Source organism: Zonotrichia albicollis, chromosome 6, assembly GCF_047830755.1.
Source record: "Zonotrichia albicollis isolate bZonAlb1 chromosome 6, bZonAlb1.hap1, whole genome shotgun sequence".
Classification (NCBI taxonomy): Eukaryota; Metazoa; Chordata; class Aves; order Passeriformes; family Passerellidae; genus Zonotrichia; species Zonotrichia albicollis.
This window is the reverse complement of record NC_133824.1, coordinates 30,337,299-30,362,691: the sequence shown is the minus strand read 5'-3', so window position 1 is coordinate 30,362,691 and position 25,393 is coordinate 30,337,299. Positions and strand designations below refer to the sequence as shown.

At 46.0% G+C, this 25,393-nt stretch overlaps 1 protein-coding gene across 8 annotated transcripts in view; it reads left to right on the top strand.

The window, feature by feature from the left end:
- Positions 1-436: 436 nt before the first annotated feature.
- Positions 437-25,393, top strand: part of MAPKBP1 (mitogen-activated protein kinase binding protein 1) — a 100,968-nt gene continuing 76,011 nt past the window's right edge. For 3 of the 8 annotated variants that reach the window (XM_074542993.1, XM_074542997.1, XM_074542989.1), the window contains exons 1-2: positions 438-741; positions 1,545-1,888. In XM_074542993.1, the coding sequence (XP_074399094.1) occupies positions 1,772-1,888 (117 nt within the window). In that variant the 5' untranslated portion in view covers positions 438-741; positions 1,545-1,771. Of the gene's footprint in view, positions 742-816; positions 1,286-1,544; positions 1,889-25,393 lie in introns of those variants that run through there. The other 5 variants (XM_074542995.1, XM_074542990.1, XM_074542992.1 and 2 more) reach the window with 5 other exon arrangements.

Sequence of the window (25,393 nt, the reverse complement as noted above, 5' to 3'; positions counted from 1 at the left end):
AGCTATTGTTGGCAAGTGTACTTTGGTTATTTTTGGGAACTACCATATTAAGTTTGGATGTTAAGCTAACCCGTGTTCCATTTCTGCCGGAGACACTACAGTAACAGGTTCAACCAGGAAAAGATGGGCAGGGTGACAAGGTGACAGGGCACGGTGGAGATGGAGGGCGCAGCCATGGGCGCTGAGGGGCGGCGGGCATGGTAGGACGGGCCTCGAACGTGCCGTTGACCTTTCCCCGGGTCTCGCTTGGCCCTTGCGGGGGAGACGCGCCCTCGGATCCCCATCAGAACGTGACTGAGCTCGACCAGCGCCGACGGCCTCCCCGGGCCCGGACCAACACAGGCTCCCCCCACAGAGCGCGGGCACGGCCGCCGCGTGGCGATCCCTCCGCCAGCGCCGCCCGTCTCCCTCCGCCGCCTCGGGGCCGCGGTTTGGCCCGCGCGAGCCGCCGTAGCGCGGCCGGGCCGGGGCCGGGGCCGGGGCGGGCGAACGGGCGGCGCGCCCCTGCGCTGGCGGGCTCGGCGGGCGGGTCCCGGCCTGGCCCCGGCGCCTGGCCCGCACCTGGCACTGCGGAGCCGCCCCCTCGCTGCCGCTCCCTCCCTGCCGCCACCGCCCAGGGGACGGCCCCCGCCCCGCCCGCGGGGGCGGCCCGCGCCTCGGCCCCTCCTCGAGGCAGGCCGGCTGCATGGGCAGGCGCTGCGGGGCACGGCGGGTGCCGAGATCGCCGTTCCTGGGCGCCAGGTAGGAGACGTTCAACGCGGCGGGGCGCGCTGGGGCGGGGGGAGGAGGCGCAGCCCCTCACCCGCAGTGCTGCCGCCGCAGGGAGGAGGCTGCCAGCTGCACTGGCTTGGACTTCTCTCTTCCTCTCCGCGCTTCTGTCTCCCCTTCTCTCTGTCTCTCTCTTTCTTCCCCCCGCCCCCATTTTGCACAGAAGCCGGGAGGATCATTCACTGCAGGCTCTGACTGCATCCCTCTTTCCTCCGGCCACCACCGGCTACTTCGGGAAAGGTGGAGGTGTTGGCCGGGGGTCTGTAATCCTCGGCAGCCGCTATAGTGCCTCCTTGGTTCACTTTATAAATAGGGGTGGGGGGACGTGGAAACATCAAATGCCTTTATTATCTGCTATCACACACTATGTAACTGTGTGGACTTAAAGCAGAGATAGATTTGTGAGAGTTAAAAACTCCCCCGTGTGTATTCTCGAGGTTTTTCTGCGACTCGGTGTTTAATAGTCAAGTACAGCATTGTGCTTTCCAGGCTGTGAAGCAGAAGGTGGAATGGACATGTAAGGAGCTAAAGCAAGGGGTGGGAATTTTTGTCTTTTTCATAAGATGATATTGAAATGCAAAATCTAAATTTTGGATTTGGGAATTGGTATAGATGTGTTAATTGATACTAAATGGATGATAATTTGTGTGGAAACCTCTGAAAATAGTAATGCTGCCTCCATCCCTGTAAGCACTTGCGTTCATATTTCTTGCAAAGAATGAGGCTAGAATTCAATTTACTGTGAATATCATATTGACTCACGGTGCATCTTTCAGTTTAGATTGCTGCTGATTTGATCCTCTGGAATCTGCAAAAGGAAAGTCTGCCAGGCTCTGTGAATAGCTTTGCAGTGTAACAGGAGTGGAGTTCCCGAGCAGAATTGCCGAGAGATATGTGAATGCGTGGGAGCCAAGCTGAGCCCATCGGTGTTTCTGCCTCAAACCTGGGCTCGTTCCCCAGGCACAGCCTGTGTGTGGGGTGAGCACCTTCGTGGCACCTGGAGATGATGTCAGTCGAAGGGTCTACGATAACGAGTCGCATCAAAAATCTGCTTCGCTCCCCTTCCATTAAGCTGAGGAGAAGCAAGCCTGGGAACAAGCGAGAAGATATAGGCAGCAAGGTGAGTGCTGTGTGGTGCAGCAGCGTGCTTTAACTTTGTGGCATTAGTTTCCATCTGTACTGGTGATGCTGCTTTGGGAGACTTGGTATAACTGTAGAGTGATGCAGAGGAACTGGTCTGTCTTTTGGTTGGGATCTTTGCTCTTCTGCAGATCCTTCCTGAAGCTTGTGCTCCTCTTTTGAAGTATTCTTTTTGCTTGTGTGATATGAACCCAGTCTGTATCAGAAAGCTTTTGGGGTTTCCCACACAGTGGTGTGTGGAGTTGTTACAGATGACTGACAGGAGGAATGCAGTGCTGCCTCTTCCTCCATGTTACCAGCTGCTAACCTGCATTACTGGGAGCTGAGGATACAGAAGCATCTCTTGTGTGTAGGCAATTGCTCTCACCCTGCAAAGGAGAGTTCTGTGAGCATGTGGGCAAGGGAAGGATGATATGAAAGATGTGAAACATGTCTTGGAGGTATCTGTTCAGATAGCATCTGTGTTCTACAGATTGGGATTTGCTTTCTTCTGTGTGCCTCAGACGGCCTTTCCTTGGGGTTAGCTTCTGTTAAAAGCTAACCCCCCATGGATTCATAAAATCCATCATTCTTCTTGGTGTTTTGGAGAATTCCTGACAGGCACTCACTGACTAGGAATTGACTGGTGTCATGAGGAGAGGATGATTTAAGCCTGGCTTCAGGGAGTGCAAGAGCTGGGTGGCATTGCTGACAGCAGGTGCCTCTGAGTCAGGGCACCTTGTTCTGTCCCTACCACTGATTCACCTGTAATGTAACCCTGGGCAAATCACTCAGCCTTTGTGTAGCTCTCTGTCTCCATAAATAGAAAACTTAATCCCTCCCCTTTTGTGAAGGCTTTCTAATAAATAAGAAATGCTTGTTATACATGTCTGAAAAGTGTATTCATTGGCTCAAAACAGTAAAGTTTCAAAATTTCTCTCTTGAAGCGAAGAGTGTATCTAAAATTTCAAGGGAAAGAAATGACACTGTGCCTAAAAATGGTCTTTCCCCAGCATGACATCCTGTTCTCAGAACTCTGGTTCAGGTCAGAGTTTGCCTTAGATGGCTCTTTAATATCAAGGAACACAGTATTCTTCTCTTGCCAAGCAAGAGAAAAACCTGCCTGGCTTCCTCAAAGTTGTCTAGGGGAAAGTCCTTGGTGCTTGTGCCTGACCTCAGTGTGTGCAATGTGCATGTATGTACATTTCATGCAGCCTGTGGACTGCTGGTGAAATGTGCTTTGTTGGTCTTTGTTGGTCTGTATTCTGCAGCGACTTCTACTGGAAGACACAAAAGCCACTTGTACCTTCACATATGGTGGGCATTTGATTTTGGCTCTGTGGTCTGCACACTTCTTTTCAGGGCTGGGACCTGCTGCTACATACCCTGGGTATTCTGTGGCACGTGTTTCATTTTGCTTTCCTTACATTTGCCTTTTGGGAGAGCTCCATTTTATCTTTCATGCTGTCTCCTAGTGTGCACCCAGGGCTATCTGAACCCCTGGGGAGGGATATCATGGATTCATTCTGCACCATCAAATTTGGGTTTCAGGGTTGGATTTTGTCTATCTTATTAGTGAGAGCCATTAATCAGTGGAGGTGCAAAGGAACTGATGGGGAGTTTGCTGGTAGAATGAGTTTGGCTGGCAGAATCAGTTTGGCATTATGAGGAGTTAGGTGCAGGTGTTGGTTTCCTGAAGTGGTCTGCTCTGAATTAGCTCAGGTGAGTTAGGTCTGCCATCAGTGGGCCAGCTAGAGGAGCCAAGGTGAAAGGGAGTGGGCCCTTTATCAAAGATCTTACAGATGTTGGGTATCTGTGGAGACGCCCCCTCTGCTACATGTGTGCTCCTCTGCTTTCCAAGGTGAGAAGCAGTTCTGTTTTTCTAAAATAGCAGAAACAGCTTTCAGTCTGCTATTTGGTGTGTGTAAAAACCCCTGGGAGTAATGGTGACCATCATACACATAATTCCTGAAGGATCTTTTCTGACCAGCAGGAGGGAGTCTTTGAGGCATCCTTGTCTCTTGGACTTTATGAGAAATAACTGCTCCGAGAGCTGTATGAAACTGGAAGCATGGAAGAGCCTGTGAAGTTGGTCATCACAGCTGGACGCTGCTTGGTTACACAGGATGGAGCTGGATGGACTGTTGCCCTAAATAAATGCCTGGAAGATGATATTGTGCTTTGCATATGCAGATGTAGGTGAAGACCCAGCCCTCAACAGCCCTTTGAGTGCCTCAACTTTTTATTGCAGCCACGTGCTTGATTTAAGGTGGACAAGCACCCTGGGTGGCACTGCTTAAACTTCCATGAACTGTGGTGGTTTGGGTTTTTTCCCCTCCAGTGGGAAGTGTCCCAGCTCTTTCCTAAAGAACCCCTTGGGTGTGTGAGGCTCGCCAGGCTGTCTCAGTGATTAGGGCCAGAGCCCTCGGGCAGTTTGTCATGCCGAAGAGAAGGCCTGTGAAATTGCCTCCTTTCAGTGGAGCAGCCGTGTACTGCTGGGCTGGCCGTGGGCAGTCTGTGGGAGGCTGGCTCTGCAGAGACCTGTTTGTGCATTGCTGTGGAAGGGGGAGTGTGGGTAAAGAGAGATATTTTGCATGATGGCTGTGCAGGACATGCAGTGTGTTACTTGGGATCTGTACAAGAGAGAACTTGTTTTGTGACTTCGACTAGGACTAGTTTCTTGCTGTGATTAATGCATGATTTTACTGTAGAGCTCCAGGAAATCTCTACAGAAGTAAAACTAGGGAGCCAATAGATAATCATGGACATTTAAAAAAAGGAAAAGGGGGGGACGAATGGGAGCTCTAAGTAAAGCTTGTTGACAAATGGGATATAGTGTTTGGTTTTGTTACTGCTTTTTGAAAACAGCTTTTGTTTAGTGGGAGTCCTGATTTTTGTTGCTGCCTGACTAGTTTTGTGGTTAGACTTCTCCTTTTTTTGTGTGTCTTCTCATGTTCATGGCTTGAGTCCACTTTTGCTGTACTCTCCAGATCTCTGCTTTTTGTGTTGAACCAATATAGACCTAGGGTACTGTGACTTAAGTCTAAAGCTTGTTGACTGTTGGGATTTGTAATGTATTGGTGTGGCGGTTGGAAGCTAAAATTTCCTCAGATAAGTTGATTGGCCTGCATTCAATTTCTAGAGGATTACTAGCCCTGCCAGAAATCCAGCCGTGCATCTGGTCACGGTGCTTGTGATTCCAGTAGAGACGCGGGGTTAAAAGCTGGGCGCTAAGTGCCTTTGAATCACCCTGCAGAGCAGCACCATCAGGACTGAGGGGAAGCTCAGGCCTGACCCATCTCCCATTGTTAAAATGTCCTAGTTGCTGTAGTACCCTGCTCACAGAACTAATGTACCTAAGCAAGTGCGGTTCCTGCAGGGGTTGTTTGTATTGTTGAGCTCTACACTTGTAAATATGAACCTCTTTTTAAGCGATGTAGCAGCGCCATGTAGCAGTGCCTGTTTCAGGGGGGAGGGCGTGTGCGGGTATCCTTAGTCAAATCAGATTGCGAATGTCAATGTAGAAACAAATTGCTACAAAACCTGCTACAGGCTTTCCCTGAAACAGGAAGCCAGTGAATCAAAGAAACACATTTGGAATTTGCTGCTGTTTTCTTTGATCTCTGCTGTTTTTTCTAAGCCAGAAATATTTCAAGTTGTCTGTTTAAAAGAGTGCTTTGACTAAAACCTGAATTCCTCAGCAGGAAGTCATTCAGCAGAGAGCTGTTGTGTTGTGGTCTCTCCTCTCTCCAAGTGGCATGCAAACATGTGCAGCTGGAGTGCCTGTTCCTGCCCCATGATGCTGAGTTGGACTGGGTGGCTCTGCAAAACCTTCTTGAGAGCTTTAGTTCTGAACATGAACCCTGACTAAATTGCTCCTAGTGGGACAGGGTTTCCTGTCCTCCTTTGGTGAGGCATGGTCTGTTCTTACTGCCAGCCAGTAGAAACAAGTACTTCTGTGTACTTCTGTGTCCTGCTAGTGAACTTGCACAGATTTAAGAGGAAAACAAATCCATGGAAGCTTCAGACCCCTCATGTCTTATCATTCCCAACAAAGTTCTCCAGCGTCTTAATCCCCTGAGATCTCAGCAGGGACCACAGGCTGTCCTGGACACAGGAGACTGGAGTCATGTTTCTGGCCTGACTGTAGCTTCCTGCCTTCAGCACACAGTCCTTTTTGTTTGAAAATATTGTGGCTTCCAGCATGAATCGTGTCAGACCACTGCTGGTCTTAACTGGATCAGCTGAGAATTGCTGAACCTGAACTGTAACAGAACCAGAAACCAGACAAGTTTAGTTCACTTATATAAATGCACCAAAAATCATCACCTCTTATTAAATCACTTCAGGTGCAGCTGAGGCTTGCTGCAGAGTGGGATTCTTTGTAAGTCTTTGGGAACTTGTCCTGCAGCAGCAGAACCTGCTGGGTTCCCAGGGAGCTGGATGCAGGGCAGAGCAGCCTGACTGTGAGGGTGAGGTAGAGGGCAGCCTGTCTGCTTTTCTTTTGGCAGGCTTTGGAAGGGTCTTCTACAAAATGATGGTGCTTTTGAGGAGCTAGTCAGTGCAGTATTGCCCCATTCATGCTTTTCATTCCACTGCTGTCTGAGCAGCACTCAGCCCGTCTCTGGGACCAGTGCAGCCAGGGGTACAGCTGCGGGAATGCCTGTAACCTTGATCTGGATGTCTGCTACTGTGCCTGTTCTGCTTCAGCATCCATGAATATTGCTTGACCCCAGGTGGTAGCTGGGGATCTCTCTCACAGCTCTGCACTGCTCAGTCTAAATGCAGCCAATTGCTTCAACAGCTTAGGGCCTGCTGTTCAGACATAGAAGGGATTTCATGTCTGTCTCTGGTCAGGTTTATAACAGTGTCCCTTAAAGCACAGGACAAAGGCTGGTTGGGTTCTCCATAGCCAGACCTGCATTTCAGTGGCATGTCTGTATCTGTAGATAGTCTGTGGAACAGGTGAGAGTGTCATAGCTCAGGGGTTGAGTGCTTCCCTGCTTGGTTCCCTGCTCTGGTCCTCCCTATTCTACCCTTGGATATGTGGTGCTCAGGGTGCCTCTGTGTTTGTGAATAGTTTAACACACAGCATTTTCTTGTTCCAGTCTTCAATCTGTGAATGAGATGCCTTGTCTTGAAAATACAGGCTGATCTGGCTAGCTCCCTTGGTATAAACATGAGTGTTAAATGTGACTTACATTTACAGAGCATATCAAAGCCAGAGTTCTTCTGCTGGTGGACTACAGTGCCAGTTGACTTTGGGTCTTGAAGTACAATGGATATAAAAAAATTCAATAAATTTGGTCTTATAGCCTGCAGTTGTATGCATAAAACACTGTGATACTTTTTGCCAATCTTGAAGCAAGATTGCTGGCAAGATCCATTCTTCTAGTCACCCCTAAGTCACGTGCTGTCTTGACTGTGAAAGACAACAGGAAAACGTCTCCATGGCAGGAGGAGCATGATGAGGTGCTGGGTGAAGTCAGCATGAATAACACAAACCAGGTCATCTGCCTCAGAGGTTTTAATAGTTCTTGCTTCCTGTGGATGGTCATAGACTGCTTACCTGGATAACCTTTCAGAGCTGCTGTGGTCCTGCCTTGAATGTTGTTCTTCACCTCCTTGAGAGGGCACACAGGACTTGGCTAACCTGGCTGGGGAGGCTCATAAGCAGGTTTCACACTGCTGTCCCTGCTGTGCTGGGTGAGCTGTGTACAGAATCCCCCCTTTGTCCATGGGCTGTGAAGCGTGTAGGGTTTGCCAAAAACCTGGCTGGGATAGTAAGATGGCAGAGATCAGGCTGTTCAGAGATGTTGCAGGTGGTACATTTGCTGCTTGCTAGTCAGAGCTGTTGTTCACTGTGGTGCTGAGGGGGCTGGTGGAGAAAGGCATCCTCTGACACAGTGGAAAGAGACCTCCTTCAGAGTGTACCATCTGTTTCACTAGCTGCATGCTTAGCTCTCCCTGTGGTGTATCACCTCATGTGTTTCAGAAGGGCAGAGCAATTGAAGTGTTGGTTGGGAGTCAGACCAGGCTGGGCCAATATTTGATTTTCCACCATCAGTGATCTGTAAGCACCTGTGAAATAACTTTTATATTTTACTGTTCTCTGTGTCTAGTGGAAAGTAACTACAGGGCACCACCTCCATTTTTGGCTGAGAAAGTGGTGGTCAGCATTTTGATGGCCTGGAAAATTGAAGTAGATATTTTGTTTCCTGTTGATCAGGTCCTGGGGAGAAGTTGCTTGATTAGCCTTGGTACAGTTTTCTTTGTGAGTGAAAGCAAACAACAGATACTAGCTACTCTTTGTCTTTTTTCGAAGGTTTTGATGTTCGGTGCCAGGAATGGTGCATACATGGCACTCAAACAGTGCTTAGCCCTGACATTAATGCTGAGTGATCCCAGCTAAGGACTGAATAATTAACTATCACCAAGCCCAGTTTCAGTTACTTCAGGCTTGTGTTTGTGCCTGACATACCTGCCTCCGCATAGCTGGAAGTTTCTGAGGGCTCTGGTATGTGCACAGCAGGGTTGCGGCACGCTTGCTGCTCTGGTTCCCAGCTCCAGATGTGGGCTGGTCCCTGTGCCTGAAACCCTGCAGGCTCTGCTGAGGCTGTACCCACCAAAGGGTGGCTACTGCAATTTGGAAAACCCTCCTGCTATTTCCCTTCACCACAGGGCTGCTTATCCTTGCCCTGAGCATGTTTGTGTGTTGTGCAAGGAAAATACACAACTGAGGCCTGCAGCTGTTGTAATCAGCTGTGCTGTGTGGTCTGTATTCAAAATTATCAATGCAAATGTGACTCGTTGCTAGTATTTGTATGACCATAGACTGCAGGAGCATCCCATCTCTCAACCTTGCTTTGATGAGCACTGGACAGACAGGATAAAGTAGACCCAGACCAGAGGAGCTTCAGGTTTAAAAAACTAAAGGGATGGAAGGAATGGGACATGCTTTTTCTATAAAGATATGGTTCCAAACTCCCACAGGAAGTCTGAGGCAGACCTAGAAACTGAATCTTGATCCTCTAAGGCCAAGTCCTAGCCTTAGTCACAAAGCCCAACCTCTTGGAGATTACCAGGGATGTTTCTCATCTCTCCCATGTGAGGGGGACTTGTGTTCATTTAAGATTATTTGCTTTAAAGTCCGCAAACTGTGCTGTTGTAGATGCTGACTTGGTTCTATTGTCACTAATGATTTTAGTAGCTCTAATGATGATGACTTTCCAACAAGCTCAAGCAGATTAAGCACCATAAGAATTAGAGCTGTGGAAACCCCAGTAAGCCTTGTAAATTTGCTAGTGTCCCAGGAGACCAGTACTGTTGTTAGTTACTGTGAGGAAACTGATTGAAAATAGTACTGTAGAGGACTATGAACTGCTGGTGTATTCAGAGTTTCCAAGTCAATAGCAATAAAAGTCAGACCTGCTTGTTCTCCCAAATACAGTATTAAAATTCATAGTTGGTCAAGATAGCTAATGTGATATAACTACTAATATGAGATTTCTTACCCAATGAAATTTTAACAATGCCATTCCTTCCTTACAGTGATGCTTCTTTAATTTCTGCATCTTCCTGACACTTTGCACAATTAGTCCGAAATTTCCCCCATCGTGGACTTGAGAGACACTTTTCTCAGGAAAAAGGTAGATTATCTGAGGTTGCATCATAGTAGAGAGTCATAACATTAAACAAATGTCTTGAGAGCAGGTAGATCAAGGAGATTCTGAAAGGAGAAAACAACTAAAAGGCAGTGCCTGTGGATTCAAGGATATAGAGTTGTAACGCTTTCTGCTCCTGTTTTTTCTCCCAGGTAGGCACTGTGAAAAGCAGTGCTGCCTCTGCAGAAACCCTTCCCTATTGACAGACAGGCCCAGCACGGGCAGGTATTTGAGGTGCCAGTATTGAAGTGTTAGCTACCTCTCCTGTGCTCAGAGTGGTAGCCTTTGAGGTCTCCCAAGGGCTTTGAAATTGGCTGCTCACCTTTGAGTAGCACATAAGGGGCTGCTTGCCTTTGAAGTCTTGTTTGTACTAGGGATGCTTTCATTTACAAAAAAAAAAGCACCATTGCTCAGGCCAGTCTTTGCACCAAAGGAGCCTGAGCTCGTTGCACAGTCCCTAATGCAATCTAGATGCTGGTGATGCTCCTGAAACATAAGAATAAGACTGAGGGTGAAAGAAGTGTCTGCAGGACCTGCCTACTTATTTGGTGGCAGGTCTTGGTGTTCAGAACTCTGTGAACTGTGCTGTGCTCTGTGCTTTGGCTATGGCCATGGTGTGACTGGAACCATGAGGGGATGAGGGATGGTGTCAGAGGTATCTTGAGGGGGCATGAGTGTCAGGGTGTACTTGGTTAAGCACTTGCCTGTGCTCGAAAGCATTAGCAAGCTGAGATCCAAAACCAAGCTGTCTTTATGGTAACATAGTATCAAAAGAGTCTGTTGAATGATCCTGTCCCACAGAGAAACAGGCTATATGAGTGAAAGGACTTCTTTCTGCCAGTTATGTTTCATCAATACTAGTCTTTTCTTCAAGAGCTTCGTGTGGGCTAAGACTGCTCTTAACCAGTGTTTCATGCTCTTAACCAGTGTTTCTTTGCTGCTGAATTATATAAAGGTAGAGTGAACCTTGAAATAGAGCTCTGTAATTTTCTTTTAAAATGAAGTTAAAGTTTTTGGGTTCTGTGCTCTGCTCTTCAGACTGTCTTTGAGCCTCTTCTTTCCCTCAGTGTAAAACAGACAGGGGTACTTGTCCACTTTCTGCAAAGTGTCCCAGTGTCCAGAGCTTTAAAACAGCTGCATAACTCCTTGTGTTTGGCTTATCTCCCAGTGTTGAACTAGATATAGTAGTTCTGAGCACAGTTGTTTCAAACCTGCTTTGGGGGTATCATCCTTCTTGAGCAGCTGGGTCCAAAAGCATTGCTGACTGTAAACTGGAACTGACAAATTTGGGATTTGCTTTTTTTGCTTAAGCCCATCTTGTCCCAGTTCATCTAGTTTTCTTGGACTGAATCATGGCCAGATAGGCTTTAGATATGGTTCTGTGTACCTTTCCAAACTATGAGGGCTGGCTGGAGAGTGTTTGCCCAGTGTGTGCCCCAAACTCTGCTATGGGAGTGGTGGTTGAGTGCAATAGATACAAGGTGACAGAAAGTGTTCTTAATGAAATGCATGAAAAAATATTTCTGAGTCTGTGGTAGGCATCAATGAATGTAGCTGTTTCTAGAAGCCTGAGCAGCTTTTGAGGCTGGAATTGGGATTCTACTGTCCTCTGCAGCAGGAAGATAATCTTCCTTCCTGATAATCCGTGGTTTGTGCTGCCTGTCTCTGCAGGCTTGCCGAGCTAAGCTGTTGAGATGTATTAACACGCAATCAGCAGCAGCAGCGTGAATAACTGGTGCTGGGGGAGGATGAGGGTGAGGTGCTCTGGGTGAGAGGCAGCTTCCTTCAGCTTCCTTGTCACTGCCTGCTTTGGCTGTAACTTCTGAGAGAACAGGTCTCCTGCATCACTGTTGTGGTGAGTGAGTTATGGACACTTGCTTTGTGAAGTTCGCAGTCCATTTTGTGTAGCAAGCTGCAGATAAGCTTTTTTATGTCTGAGACCTGCAACAAATACTTTTCTGATGGAGCTATCAATGGAAAAATGAGTGTGGTGCTGGGGGAGTAGGTGCAATGCCTGGACTATCTCTGCTGTGTGTCAAAGCTGCTCCAGGCCCTTGGAATGAACATCTCTGCCCAGGAGTGTCAGTGTGTAAACACAGCTGCTAATAAAATGGCCAGGGGGCTGATTAATGAATTTCTACACGGCCTGCTGGAGCTGGGGTGAGAGCCAGTGGGCCATGCAGCACCCAGGCCTCAATTGCATGGCCTGGTCTGTCTGCCTGCTGGCAGTTTCATGGCTTCTGCCCTGGCTTCTTCCAGGTGCTGCAGCCTCCTGTGACTGTGGACATGCTGTGGTGTGCTTGGGAAGGGGCACTCTGACCCAGCCTATGGCTCTGTGGGTATCTGGTGCCTGGGGAGAGCCCTGCACTGCCTGGGGCCTGTGGCCCTTGGTAAGCCTGCAAAGTTTAGTTTAAACATACATTTGGGAAAAGGAGACAGCCAAGCTCCCAGTCTATAATATAATAACCCTCTATAATATGCTCAGAGTCTGTGTTGTTCCAGACAGTGCCTGGACCTTCATGGTGTAACTCTGGTGACCAAAGTTCTAGGCTGACCAGCAAGGCTGGGAAAGGCCGCCAGGTTGCTGTGTGTAATAACATTGCCCTCCATGGTAGGGGATATGGTGCACTGGGCAGCTTCTGGCTTTGCATTTCTGCCAGGGAAACTGAATTGTCTCATTTGTTTGGAAAAATCTGCCTCTTTGGTGAAAGAGAAGTGTTTTACAGGGGACCTGGGGACCTCTGAGGTTACCAGGGGTTGAGAAATACCGCTTGCTGTGGACATTCATATGATGTTACCCTGGGAAGAGTGCTTGTTGCAATAAGGCATTTAGTTTTGCTGTCAGTATTTTCCAGAGGTTTAAAACAATTGGGAACACTCATCACCTACTGCCTAAAGGTTTGTTGGCAAGCAAAATAATCTCTTTCTTTCTGCTCCTAGTTTTTTCTGGCACTTAGGGCCTGTTGTACTGGGAAGAGCAACCCGGCCCTCCTTAGCCGGCAGCCCTGGCTGAGGAGAGGAGGAGGAGGCTGTGCAGAGTACTATAACTGTCCAGAGAGAGATGAGCTGGTATTCCTGCCCTGGCTTGTGGGGAGGGGAGTTGGGGGCCTGAAACATATTTGTGTAGCATTTGGGATTAATTGAGTTGAGGAGCTCTTGTACTGAAGAGATGGCAGAACTATAAATCATCAGTGATCTCTGTAGCTGCAGAAGCAGTTAGGACAGAAAGAAGGGCTTAGAAACAAAATCCATCGTAGAATGTCAAAGTGGGTGGTTTCCCTTGCTGGGGAGAGGGTCTTGTCTCTGGACAGCAAAGGGAATGCTGCCTGTGCATTGCAGCCATCTCTCTGGAAGAAGAATTTACTTCCAGGTCTGCTGCCTGTGTTTTGTCCCATGTCCTGCTCTCCCACTCTCTACTGTGATTTCATTTGGATGCTTTTCTCAGATCCCCAGAAAGGAAAGTACTGTAAAGAGCTGCCAAGCAGGATTTTGCCTTGTAGAGTGTACTGAAATGCTGAGGCCTGGTTGGATGATGGTATGATTGTGTTTCTATTTTTCTGTGTGTGTGTTTAATACGAAGACCATACTCTGTTCTGGTTCAGTGTACGTTACTTTTCTTAGTGTGCCTGTTAGTACTGTAACTTACAGCCTGATCTTTTCCCCTGCTTATGAAGTGACAGTGGTATTATGTTGCAGCTGTAATGTACACAGGCTTACACAACTCTTTGTAGTGTTTTTAGAGTTGTGATGACCTTGAAAGGTTTAAAAGAAAACTGAATGCAAACTCTGGCACCATTCCTGTGGGTGCTTCAGCATGTGCTTAACATTGTGTGGTGAGGTAGTATGAGTGGTTCATTTTACCCAATGGATGTAAAGATAAGTGTCTCTGTGGCTGATTGCAAGATCAGAGTCTCTATAGGATGATTCATTTAATGCACATAACTGTATCTGTGTGCATGCCTTATATGTATATCATGCAGTTGTTTTCATCATGCTTTGATCACCTCAGCTGCACTTTGTCCAATAATCCATATTTCCTGAATGTGTTGCTTACCAGTCCTGTGAAACATGGAATAGAGACTGTTTCTCTTTTCCTGTTTCACGTCCTCCAAATAAGCAGTTGACCAGAGAAATTCCATTTTTATTTCCCCCCTGAAATTGGTTTCCCTTTTTCTCCCCATCTAGAAGCTCTCTGACAGAGTGACAGAGTCTCCTCTGATCTAAGCAAGATGCCAACCTGGCATGTTCAGGAAGGGCAGTTCCATCCCTAAAGTTACAAACAGGTTTATGCAGGATAAAGCTAGGTTCTTTATACCCCAGGAGAAGAGACGCCTGTCTCTCCAGAGGCCTGAGATGGTGGTCATTAACTTTTCCACTTCCCAAAACCAAAGGTGCTGTGCCTTTTTAGATACTTGTGAAGTGTTGATTATGCTTTTCTCCTCTTTAAAGCTCAGTCACGTTGGGTTCAGGCAAAAGAAAGGCAAGCTATTTTTAAAAATATGTTAATCACATATCTGTCCTCCCTGTCCACCCTCCCACTATTTAGCTGTGGCAGAGAAAAATGTGATGAAAGGTTGTTTTTATGTGTGTTGGGAAGACTGACAGGGCTGTATTTGAAGTCTGTGAGAGGGACAGTCTGGTGAAAGGCATGGTAATTATCACATCTTGCTTTTTTTGCATGTGGGCTGCTGTTTGCAGCTTGGCTCACCTGAGGTCGTGTCAAAGCCTAGGCTCAGCACTGGCATCACTAACCTGTGAGCTTTCCAGCAAGTGTCACTGAGACCCCTGCAACCAGTGCTGAGGTAAACAGCCTTCAGGTGTTGGGCCAGGGCTCCTGCTCCTTGTCATTCTTGTTTCTTTTCAGTGTGTGAGCTTATGGGTACTGGATTCAAGTCAGATTCATCAAAATATAGTAGCACTGCTGGCATTTTCAGTACAGGGTTGACAAAAAGAGCTGTGCACATCTAACTGTCTTCTGTTTGTCCACTCTTAAGTTTACAAAATGCAAGTGGATACTGGCAGATGCTCTGTGTATTGCATGTCTGCCCTTATGCTGGCCCACACCCATGTCACCTCCATGTGGTGTCTTGGCAGTCAGACACTGTATCTTGATGTGACAAGAGCTGGCTGTTAACTTACAGCTATAAATCTCTTGGGGCTACAGTGGAGGTCTGTCAGTGCTGTGCAGGTGGCAACTGGCTTATTTAGCTTCTGGGTGGATAACATTTAATTTTTTTTTCCTATCATGGTTTTTATTTCTGCAGTTGTAGAGCCTGTTCTGGTTACAGTGGATCAGCAGTTAACAGAGTTTATGGGACATTGTTTCCAATTGCTGTGGTCTAAACATATGTACACCAGCATTGAGTTACTTCTGCCTGGAAATAAGCCACAGAGCTATATATAAAATATGTTTGAACTGGTGCAGTAATGTTGTTGGTATAAATAGAAGAAAGTGGTAGACCCAGGGCTTCCCTTCCTTACAGCTGATTCAAGAAGACTTTCCAGATACTCTGTCTCCAGTGGAAAAGGCTGTGGAAGGTGGCTGAAAGCAACAACAAATGCCATATGGCATGCCTTCAGGGAAGAGTGTAAGTGCTTGGGTCTGGAGCATTGGCTTCCTGCTTGAAGATTGCTCGGCTCTTTTCTCTTGCCGTGAAACATCTGTCAGAAATCCCAACACCCACAGAGTTTGGTCTGTGACAATCGTAGTTTTTTCTGACTCTGGAACTGTTGCTGAGTTTGCTTGAACTGTTGGATTTTTCCTCTGAAACTGTTAGGTAGTGTGGGTACTTGTGGAGCCACCTTGATTGTCATGATGTCACACATGGTAGGGAGCAGTATTTTGGAGTGGCATCATCTGGGGTTTCACAGGTGCATCGGATGCTGCTATCATCTTTTGAACCATGGGGACTATGCGTAGGACTTCTCCCAGGCAGCGCTTGTGAACAGAACTCTTGCAATTTAAAAGCAGCTTTCTGGTTCTTTGTTGAGATTGTTTAGTTCAAGTATTTGCTCAGTCAGCTTGGCTGCTGTGGCAGATTGTGCCAGTTTCTGTGGTCCTTTCTGTCACTAATAGATTTGTATCTCACCTAAAGGAAATGTAGGAAATGACCTCTGTAGAAATAGCAGAAAGTACTGATAAGCACTGAGCAGCCAGTTTTAGTCTTTGCTTGTGGATGATATTAATTCCATCTTTGAACTCTAAGTACTTATTTTGTCTTTGGCTAATTTTTAAACAGAGACAGTAACCCAGTATTGTCTCCTAAGTGCTCTGTTGCAGGTATCAACCTGCAGACACTTTTGCAGGTCTTTCCTTAAACAGACCGATGTACTTAGAAGAGAGACAAGACAGTGTAAGTGAGGGAATGTTTTTGGGTTTCAGTGCTCCAACAAACAATTCTACAGTCATTTCTTTCTGCATTTTTGTTTAAGAGTGCAAATCATCAGCTGCATTCGTTCAGCTCTGACAGGCCATCAGCTCTGTTTCATCCAACACCTCTCCTCTGGGCGGTGATGGTAATTGCAGCCTGGATTCATGCAGGAGCCAGTTCTGGTGCAGGGGTGACAGCAAATCTTGTATCCAGCAATTGCCCACTACCTCTCTACCAGTGCACCACAGCAGGGAGTGGACACAAGCTGCATAGAAGCTTTACAGCTCTGTTTTTACCAGAGAAAAATACTGTTTGCCCAGGGTTAGCATGGTGGCCCAGCACAAATACAGATGTTCTCTCTTGTGCTGCTTTGCTCTTCAAGTGTTTGCCTGGTTATTATCTCCCTTGTTTAAATTGCAGAAATGTACTTAGTTCAGGTATTTCTGAACTACATGTGTCACTCAAAGTTATTTCTTATCCAGACAGACTCTGCTAAATGCTTCTAAGTAGGTGAATGTGTCTAAAGCTATTTACCAGGAAATGAGGAGGGTTGCCCCGCTACTAATTATGGAAGACAAGAGTTCCATAATCTCTACTTTTGCTTTCTACTTTTTACTACAGCAATTTTTGCGAAGAACTAAGAATGTAAAAGCAGCAGTGCTTTGTCAAGTGTTGAAGCAACAAGAGTTGGTTGTGCCCTGGATCTAGGGCTTTCTGAATTTCTAAACAAGAGCAGTAAAGAAATGGTGGTTATTGCAAAGGTTTGCTTTCTTGAAATGTGACAGAAACCACATGGTAACAAAACCAAGAGTTTTTAAAGTATGTGGATAAGAATTGTTTCCTCTGAGTATGGTGTTACTTCCTCAGTTCTCACATTTGGTAATTCTACCAGTTACCCATGTTCCTGAACCTAAATGCTAGTTAGAGGAGACTTCTTTTCCAGAGCTAGTCCCTCTTTTAGGGTTTTAAGGGACTTAGATGTTTTGGGTTTTTTTTCTGTTCAGTCACTTTAACAACTACTCAAATATGTCATCTTATCTTGGACTACTGTACCCCTCGTTTACAGACTTTGTTTCCTTCAGGAAAATAAACTGAAAAGATCCTTGGGGAAAATCACAGGAAGAAGTGATTTAGGGACAGAGTAAGTGAAGAATGAAAGCAAATTGAATGAATGACTTAATGAGTTTATTTAGGATTGGTTTGTAGTTACCTTTATAACCTTTTGTCTCTCTGGTTTATTTAGTGGTGATTTCGTCTGTGTATGTGTGTGTACACAAAAGTGTGGGGATCGATGGTGTTTCTTGCTGCTGTCTCAGAGGAAGAGCATTCAGGTCTTTGGGATGCTGGGTCTATGTCATAAACTTGTAAGAAAAAAAAAATTGAACTATTTGGAAAAGACTAAACTGAATTCTGCATCTGCTGTGACTGTTGGATGATGATTGCTTCTCCTGAAGCACCACTTTGCATCTTTGCAGCAGAAGGATGGCTCAGTGGTGTGTACCTGGGTGAGCACATATGAGTTTGCTGGAGTTGTCTGTGCTGGTGACTGAGCAGCAGGGACATGAGGGAGGGACACCAGGGACACCATGTTACTGGTGAAGGGCTTTCCTCTGTACTGGGACAGGAGGGGAAGTGGCAGCAGGGTTGTTGAGGAGATGGTGGAACTCAGTGCTTGTGCTGTTCTCTTCAGTTTGCTTTCTCAGTCTTTGGCCCATGTTCCTCTGTATCAATTCCCCTGAGGGATGTGGTCCCCTTTCTGGCTGACAGGACAAATCTCTTGGGTGCTCAATATGCATGTTGATGGACAGATGTGAAGAGCTTCTTAATTCCAAGACTCATGAAGGGCAAGATGCTGATAAAGTCTATTGTGTAAGAAGCTTATTCTTTGGGGCAGAGGGCAGGGAAGGGTGCAGGAAGGGATTGCCTAGTGCTGGGCAGTGAGTCTTGGCAGGGAGCCAGCAGGAAGCTTGAATGTCTCCTCCTGTACATACTGGTTGGCTTGAGCAAAAGAGAGAATTCTCTTATGCTTTCTTTTGATTAATTTTTAAGCTTTCTTTAAAAATACTGTCCTTGGCCTCAAGCAGAAGAGAAGTACAGGAGTGGTGCAGCATGATCTATGAAGTAGATAGCTGCTGAAATTTGTGAGGGAGTAAGATTATTCCCAGTTCTGTTGCTAATTTGTTGCATGTTTAAGACATTTAACCTCAGTGTTTGTGTGGTCTTGCCACCTAGCCCTCTTATACTTGGTTGTAGATTGCCAACAGTGTGAGAGTACATGTTGCTGCCTGCTGTGAGTACAGGAGGGCTTTGTGTTTGTTGGGACTTCTTGAAAGTACTGTGAAACTAATAATAAATAGTTCAGACAATGTTTAGGGAGAGATGGAATACTAATCTCTTTACCTCCTGCCTCTTTCCATAGGGATGTTGTCTGTGTGATAAATTCTTTGCTTTGCTCTTACTCTGTCCTTCCTGTATTTATTTCCATCTTAGCATCTTTTAAATTGTTGATATGTAATTTTTTAAGATAATTTAAATCAGCTTACAACAAAACCATTTCCTCATTCCCTGAGGATGCAAGTATGTGCTTTCCCCCATAACATCACTGAAATCTTAGGGAGATGCATGCATGGGAGGACAAGGTGTCTTATCCTGGAGCGGTTCAGGAGTTACAGGCAAGATCCTTTGGGTGACAGGAGAGGTGAGCTCTGAGATACCTGCTCTGTGGAAGGAATCTGGGCATGAAGAGGTGGGGCTTTTACATACAGAGTCTCTTTAAGACACTACTTAGTCTCTTTAAGACTTCTTACAGCTATGCTCTTCTCTAGAAGGCATAATTACTTTTATGACAATGCGAGGTGGGTAAGGTAGGGGTGAGATATGGCAGTTGAAGACTTTTAGGGCAGAATGGCTGTGTAAATCACTGGTGAAGGATGAAAATTAATTGATTTGGCATGGGGTCATGGGTGAAAAAAGAAATTACAGACAAATTACGTGTGTTGCCTCAGGCAGGCAGATCAAAAGGCTTTTCTTCATCCTGCGTAGTTCAGTATGTTTCTACTCTTGCACTCAAGATGAACCACTAAGTTCCCCCCATGCCTTGTCAAACAGTTCACAGATCCGTTTATACCAAAAATAAGCCCCAGAGAAGAAATTCAGGGAAAGGAGATTGTAACATGATGCTTTTCTTGAAGTGCTGAGATGTGGCTTTCCTTCTGTGGCTCCCCTCAGCAGGGTTGACTGTGGGGAAGACGTTCTGCTCCCTCTCTTTCTGCCCTGTGTCCAAGTTTAGCTTGAATGTATGTGTTGTTTATAGAGTTCAGCAGGAGGTGATTTAGGAGGGAGTCCTTGCCATGGCGGTATCGGTGTTAGCAGTGCTGGGTTATGGCCCCTGTGTTTGACTGCTTCAGAGTCAAGAATTATGTGGTGCTGCCACGGTTTCCTTGGAGCGTGTGCCCAGAAGCTGTGGACTTTTAACTGTTGCCTGTTTGCATTTAGGAGCAGGCTCAGTCAGCTCAGGGCTGGGACCAAGAGGAGGGACCTCAGCAGAGCCACAGAGAGAGCAACCTTGCCAGCCTGTGCCCACATTCCTATTTGGCTCTTTTTCTTGTCTCTTGCTTTTTGTGAGTGCTAAAGCCTGGGCAAAACAGAAGGGAAGGAGCCTTTCCTATCTGGGAAGTGATGATTAATGATGATGAACAGTGACCCTTATGCTGAGAGAACCGTTTGTTCCTGCTTGATTTCAAACCCTTATATGAGTAACTGAAACTCTGCCCAAGGGAGCTATATAGACTTTTTTTTTTTTTCTATTTCTTCTCACTGAAGCACTTTCCTTGCCTGTATTCCGAGCCCCGTGCATGGATTTGGAGGAGACCAGTGTGTGAGATTGCCAGAAAGTCAGAAGTTGCTTCCACTGATCCTGCAGTGTTGCAAGTTTGCATTTGTGCCTAAAACTTGTATAGGTAGTTCTTGATGCAGAGGAAGGTGAATTGGCTTCATCTTCTACTACAAAGAAAAAAAATCACTAGACAAATTGCTTATATAGGAGGGCAAAACCATACCCTATGTAAAGTCTGGTATCTTGTCTGCTCTCTTTCCTTATGAAAAAGTAATGCACATTTGCAAAGTGGAAAAATCTGGTTCTTTTGAAGGAGTGATCCTGCAGAATTCCAGGTCCCAAGAGCTCAAGGAAGGGTTTCTTTGAAGCCTGCCCACACTGAGGTGTCTCTGTTGTGTTCAATGGGGCTTAACTGCCTGTGGAACTGGTCGGATTGACTTCATGTGCAGATGCTTAGTCTGGAACAAATCAGGATTGACTCTTTATGTACCAGGAATACTTGTAGCCTGTTTGATGTCACTTTTTCTTTTTGCATTCATTTCATACATTCATTGTACAGTCTTCGCAAACTTTGCTTATACCAACTAAAAAGAATTTCCCATATCAAAGTCACAACAGCATCATGACAGTACTGACAATGGTGGACAATTTACACACACTTTTTCCCTGTCCCTTCACCACACTTGTATCTCTGAAGCTCAGATTTTCTGAAAGTTTTGTCAAATCTCATTGAAGTCTGAGTTGGTGTTGCTTTTACAGTGAGAATCATGACTGAATGGTAGAAGGAGGAGAAACTGCTGCTTGTCTTGCCTTTGGCTGGAGTTGGTAAGGTTACATGGACATTTCCTCATCCCTACAATATTTAGGCAGAAATTGAACTTAATGTGGGAGTGGGGAAGAGAAAATTGGTGGTCCAGGCTGTTGTTAAATGAAGAAACAGAAGATTATTGAATGATGGCTTGTGATGATTATTGTGCTGTAGAAGCTGGTAGGAAATTAATTCTCTACATGTCCTCTTTGCAGGTGTGCTGCAGGAACACTTGCAGGTGTGTTCTTGTATTCTAAGTTCCCTCACTGTGGTTGCTGGTAGAGGTGCTATTAATAGCCTCCCACCCACTCCCTGGAGCTGTGCAATGGTATTTATGGCCTGCCTGGGACTGCTTTTCTTCAGGTGCATGAAGAAGAAGGCAGAGTGCAGATTCAGCACGTAGGCCCCGACAGCTGGGGCTGATGGGTCAGGAATGCAGCCCTGACAGCTGGAATTGGACTGAAGGCAGCCAGCACGGTGGAGAGGCCAGGAGGGGAGAGCAGGCAAGAGAGGCTCTGTGGAGAGATGGACAAATGCACGCACACTGTGGAAAGACAGCCTGTGGAGACCCCAGGTTGTTTGTGTTCTGTTTCTCCCACCTTCATCCCTGATTTGCTCCGTTTGTCTAAATGTCTGGGTAATCTTTAATAAATGTGTGCACACCCCAGTTGCAACCCCTGTGCAACACACCTGACAGAGGCATTAGAGCTGAGGCTCAGCACTTCCCTTGGAATACCCCCATCCCACCTCTGCTATTATGCAAGTTTACAAATGTAATGTAATGCTCCCCGTAACTCAGTGATTCAAAACTTTTTAGCAAGTCAGTTTCTGCTCTTGCCACTCTTGTGCCAAGGAGTGCCATTCATAACTTGTGTTGTGGGAGATTGTTCCCTGATGATCTTAAAGTGGTTATCTTGAAATCAAATTGCATCAAATTGGCAACTGCTTGTGTCATACTATGATGGTCTGGTCAGGTGTTTTTCTGTTTTGTTGTGCTTTGTGGGTTTTTTTCCTCTTTCACTTTATTTTTTTTAATTGGTTAATTGTGAGGCTTGCTTATAGCTCTCAATCCTTTTTCCCACAAATACTGCCTTTAAACTGGATATTGTCTGGAAACACCTTAAATATCAGAACATATCTGTGTAGTGGATTGTATGAAACCAGTTTCATGGTCTTGCAGTAGTTCCTGGAGGGTCAATTGGGCAGGTGGTGTAGATGGGCAATGGTGGCTGTGGGCAAGGCTTAGGAAGTTTACAGCGAGAGAAATGGAGACTGCTCTGTCAGCCAGAGACCTCCTGAATGGGTGGTGTGTTGGAGCTTGGCTTGCTACTGTTGCCTTTTGCAGGTGGAATATTTTCAGTCTCCAGGCTTGTCAAGACATTACTCTTTCCTAGCGCTGGTTGCTGAAGGAAGAAAGACTGGCTGGAGAAGTGGGAGAGGATAGAAAACCTCTTGAAAAATATAAAATACTTACATGCAAAAGAAATTTAGAAGTGCATATTCTGTATTCATATACAAAAGCAGGGGAGCACATTGGGTAGGTGAGGGGCAGAAACCAACTATGGAGCTGAGTAGTTTTGTTGTTTGTGTGCTTTTGTAAGTCAAAGACCTCCTGCAGTTAATTCTATCCACCCATCTTCAGCCCTTCCCCTGCCAGACCAACAATAGAAACCCTAACTCCCCCCCTCCAAAAAAAAATCAGGCTGGGGAACCTGGTCCAAAGCCAGACCTTTGCATGTTAAGCTGAAGTGCAAAATGAATATTTCACAGCTGTGTTATAAAGCCCTGAAATGAAGGCTTTGCCGTGGAAATGCTGACAGCCCCTTAAGTAGAACAGTATGCTGTAATTAGTGCTCTGTGTTTTATGTGCCAAACGAAGCTCAGCAGAACTAAATGTAAAACTTCAAGCCTTTGTTTTTCTGCAGCAGTAACAGGCCATCAGACAGTGTGTTCAGACGATGGATTAGTGCCTACAACGTGTGCGCTGCTCCCTGGAGGTTGGACGTGCTTTTTTGCGGTGGGGCTCGGGGGCAGCAGCAGGGATGTACAAACAGGGCCAGCTGTGAGATTTGGCGCTCTGTATTGAATTTCACTTATGTAAGATAGACAGCTTTCTTAAATGCTGACGCTGACAATGTACAGCCACATTTTCAGCATTTTCACGTATTGGATGCCAGAGTGCATTGATACAACTTTTGCTGTGTAGCAGCATGGAAAACACGTTGGAGTGCATGCAGAGGTGCTGAAAACTCAGGGAGCAGAATGTAGAGAGACAGACGGGCAAACCACAGTGCTGCTGTGAAACTCAGGCCTGATGTTGGAGCTCCCTGAGTCAGTGTGTTGGACCAGAGTGTTGGGGTCTCAAGACTAGCGTCTCAGGTTGATCAGTAAAGGGTCCTCTCCCTCTCCCCTTTTTCTTTTTTTCAAGACAAGAGCCCAGATGATTATGTAGCCACTTCCCTCCCTTCCCCCCCTCCAAGATTGTTACTTAGTTACAACTGATTAAGTGCTAGGGAAGGCTTTTCGAAGTGGCCCTCATGGGTCGTGTATCTGAGGGATTTCTGTGTCCTTTGCTTTTTCAGGAGCCCATGCCTTTGCACATGCATTATTAATATGCCTATTTTCAAGCAGGAGAGGGATGAGGGCAGGCACATTGTGCAGTGGACGGTAGATGAACTCTGATGGATGTTGTCTTGTCATGCTGACTCGATGCCGCCACTTAATTAAATGGGTTTGAATGTTAACTATGTTATACGTAGGCCCATGGGAAGGCTTTTAAAATAGAAATTGTCTGCTTGTGGACATTTACTGAAGTAGCCATTCTGGAGTGGATTGGAATAGCTGTGCTGTAAGAACTCTCTCTGAGGATGCTCTTGATCATAGATGCTCACAACGGTATGGAGAGAAAGGGGCATGTTAAAATCAAACTATTAACTCAAGAATAGGCTTTCCCATTCCATAGGGCAGCAGACAGGACAGAATGGGGGATATGTTTCCAAATGCAAAGCAGCAGCAGGTCTTACCTGTGACTTTGTTGAGCAGGGTGACCTCTTTGTTGTTCTCTGTAAATGATCTTAGATGTCAGAAAGGCAGATTAAGAGTAAGGGAAAAAAATGGAAAACAAAACAGGCTGTATTATCCTGCTCTGTAAACACTTGCTGTGGCCATGCCTGGAAAGCTGCATGTGGTCTTGGTGTTTGCCCTTTGTCTCAGGAAGAATGTAGGGAACATAGAAGGGCTTCACAGAAGAGCTGATAGAGGTTATGAAATGGCTTTCAGAAGAGCCATAAAGTGACTTCAAGAAGACTCTTGTACTTGGAACACAGATGACTTGAGGTGATAGTGCAGCTCCTTACAAAATCATGAACCACTTAAAGGTAGTGGGTAGGGACTGACTGTTCACTGTCCATTCCCATACAAAGATTGAGGCATGTCAAATAAAACTATTAGAAGTAAGGTTTAAAACAAATAATGACAGATGGTTCATCTTGCAATATACCAGACTGGTGGAGTTCCTTACCAAAAGATGTGGTGAATGCTAAGCTTTTATAGACAAAGTGGATAAGCTCACAGTGGAGAACTCTACTGAAATAAGTTAAAAATGCAGAATATCTATTTTGAGACTGGAAGACTGACAGGGTGTGAGAAAGAATCAAATTTGTTTTCCTTGATCTTAACCTTTGTCCATAAATTTTTTAATACCATTCTTTCTGACTTTCCTCCTTTTGGCTGCAAATGGAAAAAGAAACCAGGGCTAGATATTGGTCTCTGATCCAAGGTGGCCTATCTTCTGAGTCTGGAACACACATATCTGCTTATTGGACATGGTTTTCTCAGGCTGTAGCCTCCTGCTTAATGCTGTAGGTGCTGGAGTGTGTGGGCAGCCCTGTACCATAACATCAATTTTCTCCACTTGGTTGTCATTTTGAGCACTGGAAAGTAGCACAGATCCTTTCAGATACTTTGCTTTTTTTGTTTCCATGCCTAAATACATTGTGCTTGTAGTGAACAATGAGAATTTGGGCCCAAAAGAGAATGAAGATAGCATAAGAAGGCAGGAAGTGAGACAATCAAGTCAGAAAACTCTAATTTCTTTAGCATTTGAGTGTGAGGATAAGGAGCTCAAATACTGTTGAACTCCTAACTTAGTCTTTTGCTGACCTGGGGAGCATGGTGGTGTGAGTGGCAGCAGGCTATTATTCAGCCTGCAGTCAAAGCTCTGTGAGGGATGTCTGGTGGCCTAAAGCCTAAAGATGGCTTTCTCTTGAAAATGTCTCTTTCTCCCTTTTAAGATGAAGGCAGACCTCAGAAATCTGCTGTTGTGCAAACAGGCACAGATACAGGAGCTCCTGCCCAGGGGTTCAGTAGTGAAACAGTGCAGCTGTAGGCAGAGTGCCTGTGACAGGCAGGCAGGACTGTCAGTATGAGAACTGTCCCTTTTGGCACCTGTTCTGGTGGAAGTCATTGCTGTGCTGGGTGTGTTTACTCCTGCTTTCTAACAGAGTCCTGGCTGGATGTGCAGGCCACAGTGCTCCTGTACTCCCCTGTGGCTCTGCAAGTGTAGATGGTCCCAAAGGAATGCAAATGATGGGAAAGAGGAAAGTGTTTACAGGTGGGGGTTAAGTTGGGCTGATCCTTCAAGGATTTCTGTGTTGTCCTTACAGCATATGGAAGCAATTGTTTGTGATAACTTCCTCAAAACAACAGAAAGAGCTCACGCAAGTACAAAACTCACTCTGAGACCTGGGTGCAGCTGGTCACACATGGAGTTTTCTGAGAGGCCAGACGAGGCTGGCTGGGGCTGTTCAGATCAGTCTTTCTGAAATGA